Source organism: Pavona decussata, unplaced genomic scaffold (assembly GCF_977016875.1).
Source record: "Pavona decussata unplaced genomic scaffold, jaPavDecu1.1 SCAFFOLD_468, whole genome shotgun sequence".
Lineage (NCBI taxonomy): Eukaryota > Metazoa > Cnidaria > Anthozoa > Scleractinia > Agariciidae > Pavona > Pavona decussata.
Window position 1 is genome coordinate 616584 of NW_028145806.1, and position 21867 is coordinate 638450.

General features: G+C 35.7%; 1 protein-coding gene across 1 annotated transcript in view; it reads right to left on the reverse strand.

Annotated features, from left to right (window-relative positions):
- Positions 1 to 20203, reverse strand: part of LOC146450320 (uncharacterized) — a 141118-nt gene extending 120915 nt beyond the window's left edge. Inside the window, exons 1-5 of the mRNA XM_085100437.1 lie at positions 19807 to 20203; positions 17983 to 18476; positions 13207 to 13459; positions 12525 to 12794; positions 11211 to 11287 (exon numbers count right to left, since the gene is read on the reverse strand). Coding sequence (XP_084956563.1) covers positions 11211 to 11287; positions 12525 to 12794; positions 13207 to 13459; positions 17983 to 18476; positions 19807 to 20086 — 1374 coding nt within the window. The 5' untranslated portion in view covers positions 20087 to 20203. The remainder of the gene's footprint in view (positions 1 to 11210; positions 11288 to 12524; positions 12795 to 13206; positions 13460 to 17982; positions 18477 to 19806) is intronic.
- Between the last annotated feature and the right edge of the window lie 1664 nt (positions 20204 to 21867).

Consider the following 21867-nt stretch of genomic DNA (forward strand, 5'->3'; position numbering starts at 1 on the left):
TATTTTTTTATTTAAAATATGACTCTTGAAGCTGAAAAATTCAAATTGATACCATCAAGTTACAAAGGCAACAATTTCGAAAAAATTCAATACGATGGCAAAGATCTTCTCCAAAAACTAAGGGGTGATTTTGTCATCACAAAATATGGTCAGAGGCTGCAACTTTGTCTGAAACCTGTCGATTACGAGATTTTTGATCGGATCCATCGTTTGGCTGGCAAAGAAAATGTTACTTGTTTTGGTGGCATCGGCATTTCGATGAACAAAAATACTCCATTTTTTGATGAGTTCAACAAAAGAATGGATCAAAGCAAATGTTTCAATGAAAACAGAGAAATCAAGATGCGTGGTTGTGTTCTGGCGTGTTTTTCATCATTTTCAAAGAACGGTGTGCTTCTCAACCTTTATGCAAAGCAAGTCAAAGTAAGTGAATTTTTGATTAATGATTTGACGAATGAAGAGATCGAGTCATTTTTTGATCTTGAAGATTAATTTCATTTGGTTTCCAAATGAAATCAGTTTTTTTGGAAAAACTCAAATAAAAACAATTTTTTTCCAAAAATTCTTTTATCATTTCAATTCCATCCAAATAATCTTTTCCAATATAATCACCCAATGAATCTTTAATTATTTCAATTTCTTCAATTTCAATCAATTCTTTTGCTGCAATATTTTCGTTATACCCATCTTCATACAAATCTTGATAATCATTATGAACTTCATCAAATTTCAAAATTCTTTCTTCAATTTTTTTTCCTTCGATTTTTTTTCTTGAACTTTTTTTTAAATTGATTTTTCGTTTTCTCTTATCCAATCAAGAATTTCAATTGACTCATTTAAAAATTCTCTGATTTCATCAGGATCTTGATAATTTTTTTCATAATTTGGTTCTAAAATTTCTTCAATTTCATCAAACAAATCATTATATTGTCCATTTGTTGCTGAAATAATAAAGCTATAATATTTTACGGAAATTTCATAAGTGTTATCATGGATTTTTTCAATTTCAAGACATAAATTTTCATAAACACTGAATTGATCGAAAATTTCTTGTTTTTTTGCATTTCTGATTTCCTAGTGACACATGAGCTTTTTGTGAAAAAAATTCTCGTTGAAATCATTTTTTGCAAGAACTCTGGCTGATAATGATTGAAGACTTTCCATTTTATATAAAAATAAAAATAAAATATTTTTGAGTTTTTTTAGTTCTTTTTCAAGTTCTTTCACAGGTTCTTTTCAAGTTCTTTTTCAAGTTCTTATCAAGTTCTTCTTAAATTTTTTTCACATGTTCTTATCAAGTTCTTCTTCAATTTCTTTCACAGGTTCTTCGCTTCGCTTCGCTTCTTCGCTTCGCGCGCTCACTTTGTTCGCTTCTTCAAGTTTCAAACTGTTTGCTGCCAAAAGACTTGCACTCGCAGCAGCCATGTATTTTCCGTATTTCAAATAAAGACTTCCAGCAATCAAATTGAGTTCTCTGTTGACAATAAAATCATTTTTCAACCCACTCAAAAACTTTTCTTGGTCAAGAGGAAGAAAAAAACAAAGTGCTTTTGCACTGGCTTGCAAAAATGTTTCAACAATTGCACCACAAGTTTTTGAAGACAAGGAAGCTTCGTATCTTTTGAAATATTTTTCAACATCTTTCTTTGAAAGTCTTTTGATTTGATCTTGTGTGAGTTCAACTCCAATCATTTCCTTGCATTGACCACTTGCTGCCAAAATGGCAAGATTTTCTCTGTGATCTGTTTCAATGGGTTGGGGTTCAGTTTCAAGAAGCGCCATGACTTCATTAATTGATTCGTTCGCTTGGATTTCCATTTTAAATGAAGTGGAAATTTTTTTCAGTTCAAAGAAATTTCAAAAGGATGTCTGAGGGAGAAATCAAGATGAGAAAATTTGACTTCTTTCAACTCTTTCATGTATTTTTCCTTTTCATCTTTTGTTAAATCTCCTGCGAATTCTTCGAAGACTGTTTTCATGTCTTTTGCTGATGGAGTGAAAAAAAGAATCAAAGAAGCAATGTTTTCTCTGAAAGGTTTTGCTATGCTTGACATTTGTTGAGTGAGAACCCAAACGCTGATTCCTGAATGTCTTGCAGAAAAAGCAAGTTTCACAAGTTCATTTGTCCTTTTTTTCACATCTTTTGATGAAGCGCAATCATCGAGAATGATCAATGTGTTTGTTCCTTCGAAAGCAAAAGAGATTATTTTAAGCCAGTCATTGATTTGATGGTGTTCTGGGATGATAATGAAAAAATCTTTGTCATTCTCAGCAAAATTATCCCAGGTTTTGTTGTTGACGAAGGTTGGACAAAGGAGGAAAATGAAATCAAATTTTTTATTGAATGTTTCTTTGAGAAGATTCACAATAAAAGTTGTTTTTCCTGAATTTGTTGGACCAACAATCAAAGCATTGAATGGAATGTTTTCTGGATTCATTTTGTCATTTTATAAAGACTCGAAGAGTCGGTCGCCAAAGGCGGCATACCCATGTGCAAATGTGTGAATTCCATCCTCTCTTATGACTCTCTTGTCATCATTTGCAGAAAGAGCAATCTTGTTGACTGTTTCTGTGAAAATTTCGTGTTTATGTGATCTGATGATATTCATTGATCTCATTTGTTTTTTTCCTGAAATGAGACAATCTTTGTAATCTTGGTGAGTGATTGTTTTTTTGATGACTGATTTTTTGATTCCTTTGCCCTTTTTTCTTCCTTTCCTTCATACATTTTCACAGAATAAAGTTTTGCTCTGAGTCCAACAAACTCTTCAATGATTTTTCCTCCAGCTTCGTCTTTCATCATTCCAATGACTTTTTTGTTGACTCCAGTTTTGATTCCTGATGGGTGAATCTTTGGAAAATTTGATGTGTCAAACTTTTCAAAAACATCCTGAGAAATATCCTTGAAAAAGTCCTCTGTTTCAATTTCATAACAAAGAGAATCAGTGTCGGTGAAAAGGAGTTTTGCTTTTTCTTTGAACTTTGGTTTGATGTAATCATAATGAAAGTCAAAAACAAGAGTTTTTGAGACGTCAAGAATCGACATTCCACAATAAACTGGTTTGTTGAAAAGAAGTTTCACTCTTTTCATGTGAATTGCAATCAGATTTTCATCAAAGATTGTGCAACTTTCAAAGTTTGGTTTTGCTGCAAATCGCAATGCTGACTTTCTGTTGTTGACCAATTTGATATCCACTCTCTTCCTGATGTTTTCCATGGTTTTTCCAAAAACAGAATTGTTCATGAGTTTGAAAAAATCTTTTTCGAAATCATTCTTTCCATTTGCTCTGAGTTTTGTGTTGAGTTCAATATAAGATTTCAACCAAGGTTCTTCTTTAAATTTGATGATTCTGTGAATCTTTTTGAGTTTGAGTCCCATTTTGAGATATTGTTTGAGATTTCTGTGATGAATCACATACTTTTCTTTGTTGTTTAGAGTTGGAATTAGTTTTTCAACTCCATTAACAATCATTCTCTCAGGAGCAAGTGGAAGATCATTGTGGAGGTCATGAAGTTCTTTTGGGTAATCTAAGTCAACTTCAAGAATGCAGGGGAAATTTTGCCAATTTTCAAATTGTTTTTCATCAACCCATTCAAATCCTCCAACAGGCAAAGGCTCACACATTGCCCAGCCATAAAGGTTGTTTGCGTCAAGATAAGGGATAAATGTGGAAAGTTTTTCTGGGTTGAAATCTTTTCCCATGTATTTGTTGTTTGCTTTTCCAGGTCTGTTTGAAATCACTGAAACGCCGCCTCTGGTGCCTTTTTCAATCATTTGAAGCATGTCAATGTCTGTGAGAAGTTCGAGTTTGACTTTGTTTTTTTTCAAAGCTGCATCCCATGCAAGGCCAGGGGATGTGAAATACCATGCTGGATCGAGTTCATAGTTTTCAAGGCAAACATTCCTGAATTCCTCGAAAACATCAGCAAGAAGAAGAACATCTGTTTTGAGATAGAGATCGTGATAATCTCCCATGTTTTTGCAGTTGAAAGTTTTCCAAACTTTTTGCGCATGCTCAAAGTCTTGTTGTGTGATGTGTTCATCGTTGAGTTTTGAATAAAATTTTTCTTTTGGGGGAAGATTTGTTTCTTGAAATTTGTTGAAGTTGTCCATGAAGTCATAAGGATAAACTCCTTTTTTTGAAAGAAGATCCAGTTTTTCACTGAGTTCTTCTTTTTCTTCTTCAGAAAGTTTTTCTTCTTTCAAAGTTTTTCCTCTTTCTTTCAATTTTTCTCTCAAAAGACTTTTTTTTTGTTTCAATCTTTTTGTCTCTTTCCAGATTCTTGACCAATGCATCAAGAGAAGATGCCATGAATTTGAAAGAATCAATGAATCTGATGTCATGTCGGATCAAATGTTCTTTTCCTTCTTTGTCAATCCAGCTTCCCACAATAATTTTTTTTGTGAATGAAATGTATTTTTCCTCGTTGTTTGGAATGCACCTGATGTCACCTTCAGTTTTTCCAAGATTTTTTATGAAAAGATGAGCATCATAGTTTTGAAGATTGTGAAAAATTACTGGAGTAAACCATGGCTTTCTGAATTGGAGATTGCATGAATTGTGAGCTGCTCCACGGAATTTCCCAGGGAAGTGACAGTGATCTCTGACTTTTTTATCATCTTCTTCGAATTCTTCTTAGCAGATCCAACATTTTGTTGATTTATTGAAATCTTCCCAATCATTTTGTGTCATTACCAAGGGTTTTGATGGAATATTTTGAATCCTTGTGATATCATCTTCAATCATTTCAACAAATATTTGAGAGATATCTTCTTCCTCATTTTTCATTCGATATTCCACAGTTTTTGAAAGCTTTTCGTTAAAAGAGCATTTGATTTGATAACAAAACCCACAAGGTTTGTGCTTTTGAAACTGGTTGGTAAAACATTTTTCTGGATTCGGTTGACATTCACTGATTTGTTCAACAAGAGACTCAAAATCAGCATAAATGACAAATGGCATTTTTTGTGAGCGAAAGTGATTTTTGAATTCGATGAAAGTTTCCTCTTTTGGCATTACAATGAATTCATTGCTTTGACAAATTTCTTTGTGTTTTTCGAGTTTTTCATTTGTTTGAAAAGCATTCAAGCATCTTAAACAAATATGAATTGATCCATTGTGTTTTGTAATTTGACTTGACAACAGCTTGCTCATGTCTTTGATGAGACAATAATGCTTTTTTTCTTCATCAGCAATCAAAAGAAGATTGATTTGGTGTTGCCTTTCTGGAGCTTTGAATATTTTAAGAGGATAAACAACTTCTTGAAATCCAAAGACATTGATTGAAATGTTTTGATTTGATTTTTCAAAATGTGTTACTTGTTTCACATCAATTGGGAATTTCAGGCCATTCCAATTGAGTCTTTTTGAATTTTCCCTGAGATTTTTGTCAATTCTTTCAGGATGTTTATTGACAGGAAAAAGTGCCCTGGTGACGCACCATTTGAAACATTCATTATCATTATTTTTCATGTTGATAATTGCTTTTTTGTTTGCTAGAATTTTTGGCAATGGGATATATGATCTCCCTCTTAGGGGAATGTATTGTGTCATTTGAACGTCAAGTGACAGAACTCTTTCAAGAACCCAATTTGATCCTTTATTATTAAAATTTTGAAATCTTTCTTCGATTGTTTCAATCATAGAGTCAATGATTTCTGATTCATTTATCCCTTCCAAATTTTCAATTGTTTGAGAATGAAAATATGGATAAGCAGTTATAACATTTCCGTTGGTCAAATCAGTTCTTGTCATATAGCAATTGAGAATGAGTCTCACCCTTGTTTGCTGATTTTCTCTCATTATTCGCAAAACATCTGGTTTGACAAATTGCAAAAATTCTCTTTCATTAAAATTTCCTTCTGTTTCAATTCTAAATTGCCTTGCAAAACCACTCAATGCTGTTGCTGTTTCTTGGATTTTTCCTCTTATTCTATTTATTTCTTTCAATTTTGAGATTTTTTCCTCTTTTTCGAATTCTTCGGGTGTTGATATTTTGATGTTTAGAGGTGGTGGTTGCGTTGGCCTTCTCAATCCAAGCATTTCCTCGAGTTCTCTGATTTCTCTTTTTGTTTCTTCATTTGCCTCTTTTCTTCTTTGTCTTTCTTCTGGATTTTTTCTCACTGCTCTTGTTGGTTGGATAATTTGTGAATTCATTTCTGGAACTGGTTCATCGAAAATAGGTGTGAGATTTCGGACTCTTTCGCGTTCTCGTTCATGAGCTTGATTGATAACATTAATTAATTCTGCTTTTCTCAATCTACTGTAACTTCTGAGTCCAAGACTTTTTGCTTCAGCTTTTAATTCTGGAACTTTCAGTCTGTCCATTTTATATATATTTTTTTTAAATGTTTTTTTTTAATTTTTCTTGAATTTTCTATTTTTTTACATTTTTTTTAAAAATATATAAAATGGAAAAAGAACAAATTGAATTAAAAATTTTTGTGAGTGGAAAAGATCTTATTGACATTTCTTTCAATGGTTCATCATTGGATTATTTGAACCAAATAATTTCAAAAAGTGATGAAATCACAGTTTATCCAACTCATGCAAGTCTTTTGAAAATGGCAAATAAAAAAAAAAATTCAGAACAAATTGGCATACACAAACGATGAACGATGAACTCAAAATAGCTTTTGGTTTTCCTTCAAAACAAAAAAACTTGAGACAATTTGTTTTTGAGTCACCAAATAAAAGACTTGAATTCGACACAAGAAAACAAGCGTTGGATAAACTGAAAATATCAGCAAGCCGAATTGCTGATGCTGTGAAAAATGGAAAAATTGAGATTGAGGATGTTAAATATGATTTCAAAAGAGAGTGATTTTCAGAGAAATTCTGTGAAAATCAAAATTTCAGTTAATTTTTTATCCCATAATTTTCCATGAATTTTTCCAAATATTCTTTAACTTTTTCAGGATTGTTATATTGTATTTCATCGAGTTCTTTCTCTTGTTGAACTGTCAGAATATCTTCGTAGTTTTTTCTTATCATTTCAATAACTTCTTGGTTTTCTCTGCAAATTTGGACCAATTCAAGCCATCCCTTTTTTCCCATTGGTTTTTCAGATTTTCTTGATTTTCTTTGCCTTTCTGAGTTTTGCATTTTACTTGAAATTTTTTTTGGAATTTTTTTTTTTTTTTTGAATTTTGCATTTACCAGAATTTTTTACGCAAAATCAAGGGAGACTTGATTTGGACCACTTTTTTTGAAAAAAGTGGTCGGATTTTTGATTTTTTTTGATTTTTTTTGATTTTTTATGCTGATTTTTTTAGTGTAAGAAAGTATTTTGATTTTGGGTGGGATTGTGATTTTTTTTTATGCTTAACTGAGGGTAGTTTGAGAATGTCCTAAGTTTCTCTTTATCTATCTACTACAGCAAATAAAAGCGTGTTTAGGACTTGTTCTCGGTCGTGAGTAGGGAGGGATGGGGGTCCAAGAACTTTTATTATGCATCAGGGGGAAGAGAACTAATGTGGAGTGAAGATTTTTGTGTAAGGAAACAACACAATAATAAAGAGACCAACACAACCTGGAACCAACAATCCTCCGATCTTCCGACCGAAAATCAAACGAAGCACAAACCACTACACCACAGCGCCTGTATGATTTCCAATTTACCGTCTACAAATAACATGTGCAATTTAATGTTTGCATCTCGTCCTATGTCATGGTTTATGTTGTAAATTTCTTGTAAGCTGTATTTTAATATCTTTCTATCTTACCAGTTCTCTGAGCATGTATTTCTGAAGCTGTGTGTGAAGTTTTTTTTTAAGTTCTTGATTGAAAACTTACATTATTAGTGCAAGATTTCACTCGATATTACGTGATGGCTGGTGAGAACGCAACCCAAGTCATCTTTCCTGCATAGAGTTAGGGAATAAATCGGTGAATGATCGTCGCAGGCTTGAACCCTTTTAAGCATAATTTATTTAGGCTTTTTTTTCGCAACTGCTTTAGTTGTGTATATAACTGCGATGATCATTTACTTATTCGCTCTTTCTTCCGCAGTTCAAATGTATGAAATTCCATATACTGCGATCGACTTTCATAGAATTCAAGATCCAGTAGTTTAGTTCTTTTGTATCATAATATTCGCTAGTTTTAGTGCAGACTGTTCAAGCCAGAGCGGCGCCTTCTTTAGGTTTAATAATTAATTCGTTTCATAAATTATATAATGGACAGGATAGCCAATATGATTACCGCATGTTATATCAAACATCGGTGTTTTTGTTGTACGTTTTCTATTTATTGGTCAGAGTTTGGTCCATTTCCGGCTGAAGAGTTGCCAAATTTAACTAGGCAATATTTCTACAATGCAACTTCCCATACTTTGTTTCAGTGGGGATGAACGACCACTTAAATCTTTAAAACTAAGTGTTTGCTTATTTGTTGTTGTTTCTTGATTATGAGATAAAAAAATACGGTTGACTATACTGTATTTCTCAACTTATATAATAACAGATCAGCACAGGAGAGGACTTTGTTTGATAACTCAGAAATATTGCTTTTAAACGCAAGGCGGTTTCGTCGTGCTTTGGTTAATTCCTGCCATGAAATTTTACAGGATTTTGCAGTGATGAGAAACAACGGGCTTGTTTCCATGGAGGTAGGATGATCCTAGCATGCGAATCATCGGCATGGTCAGGGAAAGTCAGGGAATTATGCATCAAGTCAGGTAGATTCTAAATTGTACCTTAAAGTCGATGAAATGTCAATAAATTCTATTTTTGTCTAACCGCAAGCTATGCAGAAGAATTCCTTGTTAGCAAAGGTAATGTCGTTTAAAAAAGTAGGCATGAAGGAAGTGATTTGACTGTGCCTTTATCGCTGGCCGTTTCTTGTCGGAGGATTTCTCTTGGATGATCAGTGAAAATTGGTTTGTGGTCAGTAAAAACTCATGGAAAAGTCAAGGAATTGTTTTGTATCCTGATAACTGGAAACTCCGATATTTGGTTTACATAAAGAGAGTTGAAGTTGACCCTCTTGTTCCTATCTGACATTGCATTAACTGTATTGGTATAGTGCAACACCTAATATTCAAAAAAAGTACGTGCAAGTTGTCAATTATACCGCGAAGTTTAGTCTCATAAGGACTTTGAACAGGATAACTTTCAGTCTTTGTAATGAGAACCTATAGAGAGAGCAACACACCAAAGGAATACAGAAAATAAGCATAGATTACACGAGACGGAAGTAGGTTAAAACATTTGAAGAAAAGGTTGTTAAATTCTGTTTGTACCTCTCAGAACTATTAAGTTGCTTTCTGAAGCTGAGAAGAAGTGAAATTGTGGTAATGGTGTCACGATTTACAGTTTGTCAATCGATCACGTTGAAAAACTATTTTGCTTCTATTAAAGTGCCTATGAACCGAAAATTGTTTTCATTTAGTTTTAAAGTTTACCTTTAAAAATACAGGTTTCCAAAGTTTGAGAACTGTAGACTTAAAAATGACGATTTTACAAGCCTTTAAAGTCGTGCTATTTTACTCTCAAAAATGGTATTTGAATCGCGCGGCCAAAATACCACGTGATATCAACCTCTGACGTCACTTTGTTGCCAGATTCGTTCCCGCAATATGGAGGAAAAGAGCCAGCGAGGGCGGTATTGCGTTGCTGGTACGCCAAACCAGCAAAGCTGCCAAAACAGATCGTTTACCCCGGGTATACTAATGTACCAATTTCCCGCTGATGCGGCTGTGAGGGCCAAATGGGTCCAGTTTGTCCGTAGACATAGGCATGATTTCAAGAACCCGACGTCAAAATACACTTCACTCTGTTCGGCTCATTTCGAGGATTCGTGTTATGAACGCAGTTTATGCGTTCTAAGCAGCATGGGGGCCGCGGGGATGAAAGTAAAGTATTGCCTGAAAAAGGACGCGATCCCAACGAGGGATACTACTACTCCAGCAGGTCAAGAAGAACTTAGCGAGCGAAGTAGACGACGGGTGAGACAAGTTTCATGCTTCTGTTTTTACACCTCATGGTCATTGTTTCACGACCTTCTCTGCGATCGCCGTCGCCGATATTGTTGCGAGAAAGGTTTTTGTTTTGATACATGATTCTGACTTAAACATTGTAAGCCCTGTTGGTGTAAGGCCATCTTCGTCTAATTCTTCGTCGACTTTGATTTCCTCTCCCGTATTCTCGTCGCCAGCGTCAACTTGGGCCAGAGGTTCGTCTTGATATGGCGTAATTTCGCTATAAATTACATCGTAGTCTTCATCGTTTCCCTCTTCGACATCTTCGTCCACGGGGTTACCCGACATATCTGAAAATTCGCTCATTTCTTAAACGCTAGACATGTTTCCTTCCAAGCTCGCTCACTTCCCAACAAGGCACTTTGACAACGCAAACAAACCCGTGGCAATAAAGTGTCGTCACGGGTTTGTGAATTTAGAAAAATCTCGGCCCATTCCCCTGACCATTTTTTAGGGTAAAATAGCACGACTTTGAAGGCTTATAAAATCGTCATTTTTAAGCCTAGAGTTCTCAAACTTTGGAAACCTGCATTTTTTAGTTAATCTTTAAAACTAAATAAAAACAATTTTCAGTTCATAGGCACTTTAAGTTACAAAGGTGTTTCAATTTCATACGTTTGAAGTAGAGCGTTGAGAATGATAATAACTATATCTGGTGAACGCATATATATACTTTGATTTTTTTCTTTGTCAATTCCAAGTTTAATTTTAAAATGGTCACAAACGACCACCAACGACCTCCATGATTAACAATGAACTCTCAACAAAAGCCATCAAAAATGACTCCCACCCCCTAATGAATTGGCCAAGTTAGCCCTAAATTGCCCTGATAGTTTTTCCTCGCGCAGGTTGAAGATAAACGAGAAACACACGAATGCTCGCGGAAAGAACCATAATGCAATGTCATTTAACCTGCGATCATGCTTTCCCTCCCTACATCTCATCCCTCTGAAAAGAACAAAAAATAAAATAAAAATAAAAAAATCGCAGGTTAGATGGAATTGCGCTCAAAAAGCGGCAGAAACCTCGGGTTGCTATGACAACAACAGCGACGTTACGGTAGGTGGCTTTCGCCCAACATTGGCAGTATCGCGACTTTGCCAATTTATTTGACTGATACCACCCTTAAAGATACAAGCGTTTCAACATGAGTAACCTACAACTGCAAGTTGAATTCGTATACATTTACACAAGTGAAATTTATGTTTTAATTAATACATGAGGCTTACCTCAAATTCTTGGGAGTTTATTTCTAGTTTATACCGTCCGCTTGGTAAAGTTTTTGAAACAATATCCTGACAAGATTCTAGAAATAAAAACACATTAATTTCCAGCTTTCAGCCAAATTGTCCGTTGACTCCCGATTATCCACAACTATTTTAATATGAAGGCAAACACCACCAAACTTGGTTTATTTAAATTTATTTGGTAACAATTTGATATCAAAAATTGATTGATTATATGACTTGATGTTGCATTGCTCTTTCTTTTCCATATTTGGTTTTTTACCTTTTCACGAGGAAAAAAAATTATTTTTAGCAATTTTTTACATTTGAGAAATTTTGAACCATTTCGGACAGTTTTCTGCGCTTTTGGTGATATCGATATATCAAGATGGTGGATCCAAGATGATGAGTGTGAGGAACAAATGGTAATTGTTTTTATGTGATACGACGTTATCGCTGTAGTTTGTGGACCTCAAAGGCAAACGTTTAGAAAATACATACAAAAATACACACACCGGCATACATATTTATTGAACACATTCACACATGAGGCTTTTCAGTGATCAAGTAAACAATGCATCAAATATTAGACTAATATACATTATAATAAATCCACCAACTTCATTAAATAATTTGTCATTACCGTAGCCTCATTAGCCTAAGGTTCCGGAAACGAATACTGAATAGGGATTACCTCCAAAAGAGCTGGACAGAACCAGAGTAACGCAATGAAATTACATTCAAAAAAGCTGTAGCAAAATCTTGGAGCTGCTATATCTACCGCGAAGATGTTTGTCTCATGAACCTAGTTTAATGGCCTTAGCTCCCACGAGTCTACTGTAGCTTATTGTTAAAGTATACAAACTAGTAATCAGAAAGAAGAAGAAGAAGAAGAAGAAGAAGAAGAAGAAGAAGAAGAAGAAGAAGAAGAAGAAGAAGAAGAAGAAGAAGAAGAAGAAGAAGAAGAAGAAGATGATGATGATGAAGAAGAAGAAAAAGAAGAAGAAGAAGAAGAAGAAGAAGAAGAACAAAGCCCCTTGCAGTTATTTACGCAATTTATGCATTTGCGAAAAAAAAATCCTAAAATTCATGTTTGATGTATTCTGATATTAGCGTGACTTTGCCCGGCCTGCTTTCCTTTTGTAAAGACTTTATTTTTCAATTGGAGAATATACTCTGCGAGGAGAAATCCTTCAAGTGGGGCATAATGTGTTAATGGGAAACCATAGACTGTTAAGAAAGAGGAAATAAGGTGATAGACGACAAGGTCGTGAAAGGTAACCCAAATAAGGTTATAACGGATGTAAAAAACCCTACCTGGTGACGTAATAAATGTAGTTGTTGTTTGCGTTACTCCGTAGCTGTTTGTGGCGCGGCAAATATAACTCTCAATAGGTTTTACTTTAGCCGTATTTATAGCGAGGCATCCGTTTTCCTGAAACAACACTATTGCGTTTGGAGACGACTGAGCACGTGACCACTCTATCTTGGGAGGAGGAGAACCTTTAGCCTTACAACAAACGTTAACAGTGGATCCTCGCCTTACTCGAAGAACTGAGCTGGGCCTTAACGTAAGCATTGGTGGCTCTACAAAGGAAAGGAAAAATGTTAACCTCACTTCTGCCCAAGATTTGACATAGAGCCATTAAAAGTCACCATTGCCTAAAAAAGAAAGATGGGCTGATTTTGTCGCTAAAAGAGGGACCCTACAGTATGGTTTCATCCGGTTGACTAGCTCAGTAGTTATCCCTTCTGATCAGGTGACAAAAATCTCAATACAACAACAAACAAAAGAACCAATGAGAAGCGTTCAACAAGATTTTCTGCCTTTTTTGTGTTTCTTCAATATACAAATTTTAAAGTCCTGAATCAATGCATAGGAAAAATTAAAAGACGTGAAATGGTTGTTGAATATTACTCTTCACGTCAAAAATTCAAGAAAGGTCGAAAGCAACAAACGTTTAAGCAGACGAAGAAGACTGTATTACACTTTCCGAACCTTTTAATCCTAAACTGCTCACGGCCTTAAGAATTCCATGACTTGTGGATGCAGTGCACATAAACAGTCCAACATGTGATCTTGTTACATTGCTGATACGAAGGACACCATTTCCATTCTGTGTAAAAGTATCAATGCTAGCGGAACGTCCAAGCTTCCTCCAAGTTATGGTAATAGACGTAACACCCTGAACCCAACAGTAAAATGTCGCCTGTTTGTTCATGAAGACATCCAAGGACTCTGGAAATACAACGATCTTTGGGAGATATGTCCAGGATCGACCTTGTTAGCAAGAATTTGCTAGCAAACAATTTTCTCAAAAGTAACAAAGATTTTCCTTGCTAGCTAAAACCTTTCATTACAAGTATCGCAAAAATCACTAGAATAACAAATGTAACAAGATTCAAGACTTAGAAGAACTTAAAGGCAAGAAGGGCCCCGAAATGTTCGCAAATATCGCAAAAGTAAACAAGGATTTTCCTTGCTAGCAAAAACCATTCATTACAAATATCGCAAAAATCGCAAGAATAACAAATGTAACAAGATTCAAGACTTAGAAGAACTTGAAGGCAAGAAGGGCCCCGAAAGGTCCGCAAATATCGCAAAAGTAACAAGGGTTTTCCTTGCTAGCAAAAACCATTCATTACAAATATCGCAAGAATCGCAAGAATAACAAATGTAACAAGATTCAAGTTTTAAAAGAAGTTGAAGGCAAGAAGGGCCCCGAAATGTCCGCAAATATCGCAAAAGTAACAAGGATTTTCCTTGCTAGCAAAAACTATTCATTACAAATATCGCAAAAATGGCAAGAATAACTAATATAACAAGATTCAAGACTTAAGAGAAGCTGAAGGCAAGAAGGGCCCCGAAATGTCCGGAAATATCGCAAATATCGCAAAAGTAACAAGGATTTTCCTTGCTAGCTAAAACCGTTCATTACAAATATCGCAAAAATCGCAAGAATAACAAATGTAACAAGATTCAAGACCTAAAAGAACTTGAATGCAAGAAGGGCCCCGAAATGTCCGCAAATATCGCAAATATCGCAAATATCGCAAAGGTAACAAGGATTTTCCTTGCTAGCAAAAACCATTCATTACAGATATCGCAAAAATGGCAAGAATAACAAATGTAACAAGATTCAAGACTTAGGAGAAGATGAAGGCAGGGAGGGCCCCGAAATGTCCGCAAATATCGCAAATATCGCAAAAGTAACAAGGATTTTCCTTGCTAGCAAAAACCATTCATTACAAATATCGCAAAAATAGCAAGAATAACAAATGTAACAAGATCCACGACTTAGAAGAAGTTGAAGGCCAGAAGGGCCCCGAAATGTCTGCAAATATCGCAAAAGTAACAAGGATTTTTCTTGCTAGCAAAAACAATTCATTACAAATATCGCAAGAATCGCAAGAATAACAAATGTAACAAGATTCAAGTTTTAGAAGAAGTTGAAGGCAAGAAGGGCCCCGAAATGTCCGCAAATATCGCAAATATCGCAAAAGTAACAAGGATTTTCCTTTCTAGCAAAAACCATTCATTAGAAATATCGCAAAAATTGCAAGAATAACTAATATAACAAGATTCAAGACTTAAGAGAAGATGAAGGCAAGAAGGGCCCCGAAATGTCCGCAAATATCGCAAATATCGCAAAAGTAACAAGGATTTTTTTTTGCTAGCAAAAACCATTCACTACAAATATCGCAAAAATCGTTAGAATAACAAATGTAACAAGATTCAAGATTTAGAAGAAGTTGAAGGCATAAGCAACATGGTCGCCATCGTTCAGGATACCGTGACAGTCAATTCCTTCCACCACGATTGACAGCCAAATGTTAAATGCGCCGGCTGTAAAAGGATGTATGCTTAAATATGTGCTTGGTTGTAAGCGGTATTGTTTGGAATGAAATAGAGCGCGTTACCGCTAAGGTGTGATTTAAATGATTTTTTTGTTTAATGTCGGCTACTGATGTCTTAATAGGGCTGGCATGCAGGCGTGTCAAAGACAAGGTTTTATTAACTCGGTCCCAAGGGTATATCGCTTGAACAGAGGAGGTTCCATTGTTATACAGATAATAAACTGAGTCCTAGGAAAATGATCTTAAAAAAGATTAATTAAACAGAGTTCACGGATCACAAAGCAATGTTTATTATTCATAATTATCTACTCATTACTTTCTACTGTGTTTTTATTTTCCGATTGTAACACACACGACTGGACAACAGGAAGTTTTGCAAGATTATTTGGCGCTGAAGTTTAATTGCTTTGTAAGATACAATCGTCACGAGATGTGAATTTCCATTATTAACTTTCTTTGGCCTTGAATTTTTAAACCTGCCGACACTGGGACTAAGGATTAACAGAATTGAAGTACTCTAGACATTTGCCTGTTATCATTTTGTTGTAGTAAATTATTTTTGTAGCCGCACTATTTAAGCATACTGTGTATATTGATAGCAATGAATAAAAGTTTCCCATAAGACCGCGCGTTGTCTTGAGCGTTTTTGTTTTTTTACGTTTACCGGAAAGTAGTAAATTTTACGGGTTTATCTCCTGAAAAGTTTTTTGAACACTTGTAAGAACTTGAAACGTCACATTCGGTTATAAGTTCATTATTTTTGTAAAGGTGACAACAATGAAAGGTGATTGAAACAAGCGGTTTGGGAAGAATTACTCTAAAGTCCGAAAATAACCAAAGGCCACCATAATTTGTCGTTGATAAATATCTATCTTTATTATATAAGTAATTCATCACAAACCATAACAGCAGTCAGGAATGGCCATTATTCATTCCGCCTAAGGTATCTACAATCATCAAATAAGAAATATAACGAATATTAACGGGCCGACCACGGTTGTTTTGACACTCATTACACCAAGTAAAATCGGTGAAAACAGTCAGGTAAAAAACTCATAAAAATCTATTTACCAAAATGTGCAATTGGTAAACTATATGTCCAAATGAAAGAAATGTTGCATATAGTTCAGGGTCCTTGTCATGGGTGTTGCAACACATTCTTACTTATCAATTATTAGGTCCAAATTCAAGTCGAAATTCGGCAGGATTTCTTCGTACTCCATCTCCGCTATTTCTTTTAAAATTTCTTCCTCATCACCGACAGACTGTTGTTGAAATATTGTCATACATTATTGTATTTCTTTTGCCTCTTTTTCGGAGATGTGATTGACGGAAGAACGGTATTTTTGGCGAAGGAAGTTCCCTTTGTCTTTTCGTAACCAGTTGGTTATCTGCCGTTCTTCTTCGTCTCCAAGAAATTCAGTAGGCGGAACTACTACAAGTACTCATATAGTGTAGTAAAATGTTCCAGTTCTCCTTTTAACCGTTTGTGCGAGTTTGCTACAAATCGCAATGAAGAACGCTTGGAGACGGATATGACTAGTGAACAGTTGACTGCCCCATGACAGGTAATCTTCTGTCATTTTATAGTGTCAAGAACGAGGAAACGTTGTGGGCGGAACTGCATTGAGTCACCTTTTATAAGACGGAAAGTATGGGCTTGGAGTCGTTTATAATCCGAGAAAGAGTCGTGTCGTTTGGGTGGGAAAGTGTTGGTTGCGAAATTCACGAAAGCCGTGAATGTTGTTGTTTTTGTTCCTGGCTATGAAAAGTTCTGCTTACGTTTCCGTTTGTTGCTAAAATTTGCCCCGTTCTGTGAGCGAAACTCCTTTCAATGCATTGAGCCGTATGTTGATGGAATTAAGAACGAAGCATACACTGATTGATATTACAGTGTTTTGCTACTGACAGTAATTATAAGTAGCTTCACGTTTGTAACTGATATTCCTTATTTAAAATAAATGAACGGGCATACACATCTTAATAATATTCACTTGTTGGTTGTTGTTCAACCACTGTAGAATTTTGTTAAATGGTTTTAGCTAGCAAGAAAAATCCTTGTTACTTTTGCGATATTTGCGATATTTGCGGACATTTCGGGGCCCTTCTTGCCTTCAACTTCTTCTAAGTCTTGAATCTTGTTACATTTGTTATTCTTGCTATTTTTGCGATATTTGTAATGAATGGTTTTAGCTAGCAAGAAAAATCCTTGTTACTTTTGCGATATTTGCGATATTTGCGGACATTTCGGGGCCCTTCTTGCCTTCATCTTATCTTAAGTCTTGAATCTTGTTACATTTGTTATTCTTGCTATTTTTGCGATATTTGTAATGAATGGTTTTAGCTAGCAAGAAAAATCCTTGTTACTTTTGCGATATTTGCGGACATTTCGGGGCCCTTCTTGCCTTCAACTTCTTCTAAGTCTTGAATCTTGTTACATTTGTTATTCTTGCTATTTTTGCGATATTTATAATGAATGGTTTTAGCTAGCAAGAAAAATCCTTGTTACTTTTGCGATATTTGCGATATTTGCGGACATTTCGGGGCCCTCCTTGCCTTCATCTTATCCTAAGTCTTGAATCTTGTTACATTTGTTATTCTTGCGATTTTTGCGATATTTGTAATGAATGTTTTTAGTTAGCAAGAAAAATCCTTGTACTTTTGCGATATTTGCGGACATTTCGGGGCCCTTCTTGCCTTCATCTTTTTCTACGTCTTGAATCTTTTAACGTTTGTTATTCTTGCGATTTTTGCGATATTTGTCACTCAGTCTTTTCTCTTGGCAAGGAAATGTCTTGTTGCTTTTGCGATTTTTGCTATTTCTTCTATACTTTTCTAAAAGCCGTTTTATTTGCGACAATTGCGAAAATAATTTGCTAGCAAATTCTTGCTAACAAGGTCGATCCTGGACATAAGTGATCTTTGGAGCCATAACACATTCTCCTTTTGAACCCTGAATGCCAATAGCTCCCATTCTTCCTTTGTTTCCTTTTAAGCCAATCGACCCTTTGATTCCTGGTCGGCCCATCGGTCCAACATCTCCTTTCTGCCCTGGAGAGCCAGTGGAACCTTTTTCACCTTTCTCGCCTTTGATCCCTTGTGGCCCAATAGGTCCTTCCTTTCCTCTCATACCCTGAAGCCCTGTACGACCCAAAGGCCCTCGAGGGCCAGTTTTTCCAGGGGCTCCTTTTTCTCCCTTGTAGCCTGGATATCCTAGAGCACCAGGATCTCCTGGGGGACCCGGTGGACCTGTTTGACAGACCTTATCCGTGGTGCTGCATGCATGAGTTAATTTCTCGTCAATTTCCTGGCGGATTTGCTGTAAGGTTAATTGGCTTGTTGACGGGGCGACGTTTCTTCTTTGTCGGTAGTGAAAGTCTGAAATTTTCTCCAAGATCGTTTGAGCGGAATCTGTAAGTGCAAGAAAATTGCTTAAGCTATCGAAATTTAAATCCTTTAAATACAACCTTATCACTCGGCAGCCATGTTGAGTCTCGGGGGAATAAAAAGCTTTGTTTTTGCACGGCAAGCCTCAACCAGACACGAATTTAGCGCGAGGCTTGCCGTGCAAAAACAAAGCTTTTTATTCTCCTGAGACTCAGCATGGCCGCCAAGTGATAAGGGTGTATTGTATGTTTTGAAAACTCTAAATATAATTATAGCGGTAAAATTAGATATAATTATGACATAATTATAATAAGTTCTTTACTCGCCATTAACTTCTAACCTATCAATTGCGTGAAAAAATGCCACTATTTTTTATTATTTTAATTTGTTTACATTGTTTGTTTCAATATAAGAGGGTATCAGGTAGCCACTTCCTTCAAAGGACCAGTTCGCATAAACGCGACCCGGAAGAAGAAGGAGTGACACCGATAGCAAGGCATCAGCGGGCCAGTAACAAGACTAAGGCGAGGTCTCAGACGAAGGGAAAAGTAGAGTAGAAAATTTGACTGAATAAAAAAAATCTGAAGTGATTGGAAGACCCAAATCTAGCCCAAAAGTTCAGAAAGCCTCCGAAATTCACAAAAAAAGTAATTAAAACCAATAGTAAAACCCAGATATGGCCTAATAACATGAACGATACTATAAGAAAGGTAATTTTTGTCAATAAATGAGAAGAAATTTCTAAAACATATAAGAAACACTGTAGTGACAAGATATTATGGTCACGCAGAGTGTTGTCACGGGGCTGAATTATCGACGTGCACCCTGGTATTTTCCAACACAAGAAAGGATTAATAAAAATTAACATATTTGACTTACATTTAAATTACACTTAAAGTTATTAGCGGTAAAATTAAGCTCAGAATTTCAAGGGTGAGGTAAGTTAACTGCCAGACTGTGTTGAAAGGAAATTCAGTGCAAAAATTAAAATCTCTTGCTACCATAAAATGGCTGATCCTACATGTTTTCCTGGCCTTGTCTAACCTCACTACGGGTTACCCCCCTCCCTACCCCTTAAGTTTGGTGACAAAGTCCCCCCCTCGTCTAGATGTGGATAAAAAATTGTTGAAGGGTACGCATTCATAGATCCAGTGTCATATTTGTGGACTGTGTGGAGTCTGGATCTACCGGCCAATTTGGCCCCAAATCATACAACTCAGTGTAAGAGAGGGCACATTTCCTATTCATTAGGATCTAATAACTATTGAGCAAATCATGCGTTGTGTTTGCGATTCTTCCTCTTAATGTACGTACAGCGCTTTCGAAATATCAAGTAAAGTGTTCAATAACTTACCCGAGTACAAAATATCCATTGCTCTTTTCTCTTTACTCGCTGGTATCACATTTGATGGTAGAATTTCCATGATCCTGTTCTGCGTCTTATCCTGCATTTCTTCCTCAATTCGCTGAATACGAAATGCAAGCTGGGCTACTGTCGCTTCTGACTTCCTGTGTACGAACTCGATTCTCACAAACAACAAGATAGCGAGCAATACTGATATCACAAGAGCCACTAGCGACCCTTTGCTGCATTTGTCACTACATTTGGTGTGTGATTTGTCTATTGCATCCATGCTGTAGTCGTCGTTTTCAGTTCAAGTAAGCTGGCTGTCCTTATTGCTTAAACGGGCCGGGAGGCAAGATCTTTGAAAGTATAAGTATGTACGCATGCTCGATCTTATTACAAGAGCGTGATCATTTACTTCAGACAAACAGGAAGTGTTAATTATCCTCGCAAGTTGCCTTTTTTATACTTTTTCTTTGCACAATTCACTTATTCAAATTTTTTTCTATTGAAGTAATAGTTAAATTTTGTATAAAAGAGGGATTTTGATGAACGTCTTTTAAAAAGGACTTGAAAGTCTATTCGAGTTTTAAGGGTATTACTCAGAATTTTGGTGGAGATGTGCTAACCGGTTTTTTTTATTCACTGACCCAGTATTAGAACAAAACGTCATTTTTTATATCCGTTTACTGTCATTATTTAGGGGCCGTTTGTGTATCTATGTAGCAGTAAAAAGCGCTTTATAATGTGCTTTGTCTCTGTTTTGAAGAGGTTATACATCTACTCTACCCTCACGGTTCCTACCATAATCAGTTTCTGATCAAAAAGCCAAATCATATATGTTTCAATTGAGTGACATCATAGGTAATCAAAGTATTTTGCTTCACTAAAAGGGAGTATCAGCTCCCTCCCTTTGTTTGTTTCCAGAGCGTGTTCCAGCAGGTTCCTAACGTCTGCCAAAAAAGGCTGATAATCAAGGTCGGAGGTTACTTGGTAAAGTAGGGGATTGCGGATTATCATATAACAAAAACGAAAATAACAACTGACAACAAAGACACTTTAATTCTATAGAGCTCTTATTTTATCAACATAAGATGCACTACTATTATTTATGATTGGCATTTTAGATTGATAACGTGACTGAACAAGTTGCTAATGTCTGGTATTAAAAAGTAATCTGTTAGACTACTGAGTACTATCACCACGGAATTATCCTGTATTATCGAGGGCACCGTGTGACAGACGACTGCAACTTGGAAACGGCTGATCATTGACAATTATCACACGGTATATATATCGCCTGATACTCAGTCGACTGGGTAATTTTTTTTTAGCACAGTTTTATTCAGTAAATCTGGAGACAATCTTCCGAGGTCATTGCTTGTTTAAAGGGCTCTGTTATTTTTCTCCTCCAAACACGAATTTGCGTATATCGCAGGATATCTTTTGTGTACGGACGACGAATATTGAGTACACCATGACCATATTTGGGCAGTGTTATAATGTGTTGAATAATTGAATGACTAATATATGCAGCATGATCACTTATTTAAATTGCGTGTTTACTTTATTCAGTAGCCACTTCGTGGAATTTATATTTTAAATTCCTCATTCAATGAACAAGTTTCTTTAGTTTAAAGTAGTTTTTCGGTCGTCTGTAACTAGAATATTTTTGGAATAACATTTTATTTTTTTTCAAGCCTCCTTACATTACTGTAAGGATTAGTTAAGGTTTGCAATCACCGCATACAGTTAAACAACGTTGTTGCCCTTACTGAGAAAGTGATCTGTTTTCGCGGGTCACTAAATTAACCCTTCATTTTTTATGATTAATAACAGCAATAGACAAGCCATTCAGCTCGATCTTATTACTAGAGTATCATTTACTAATCAGGCAAACAGGAACTGTCAATCATTCTCGCAAGCTGCCGATGTACGAACTGGAACGCGTTCAACTTTTCATACTTTTTTTTTTCATTTTGGCTATTGAACGGTAATAGTTAAATTCTATAAAAAATAGGATTTTGTTAAATGTCTTTTTTAAAAAAGGCTTGAAAGTCCATTCTCGGA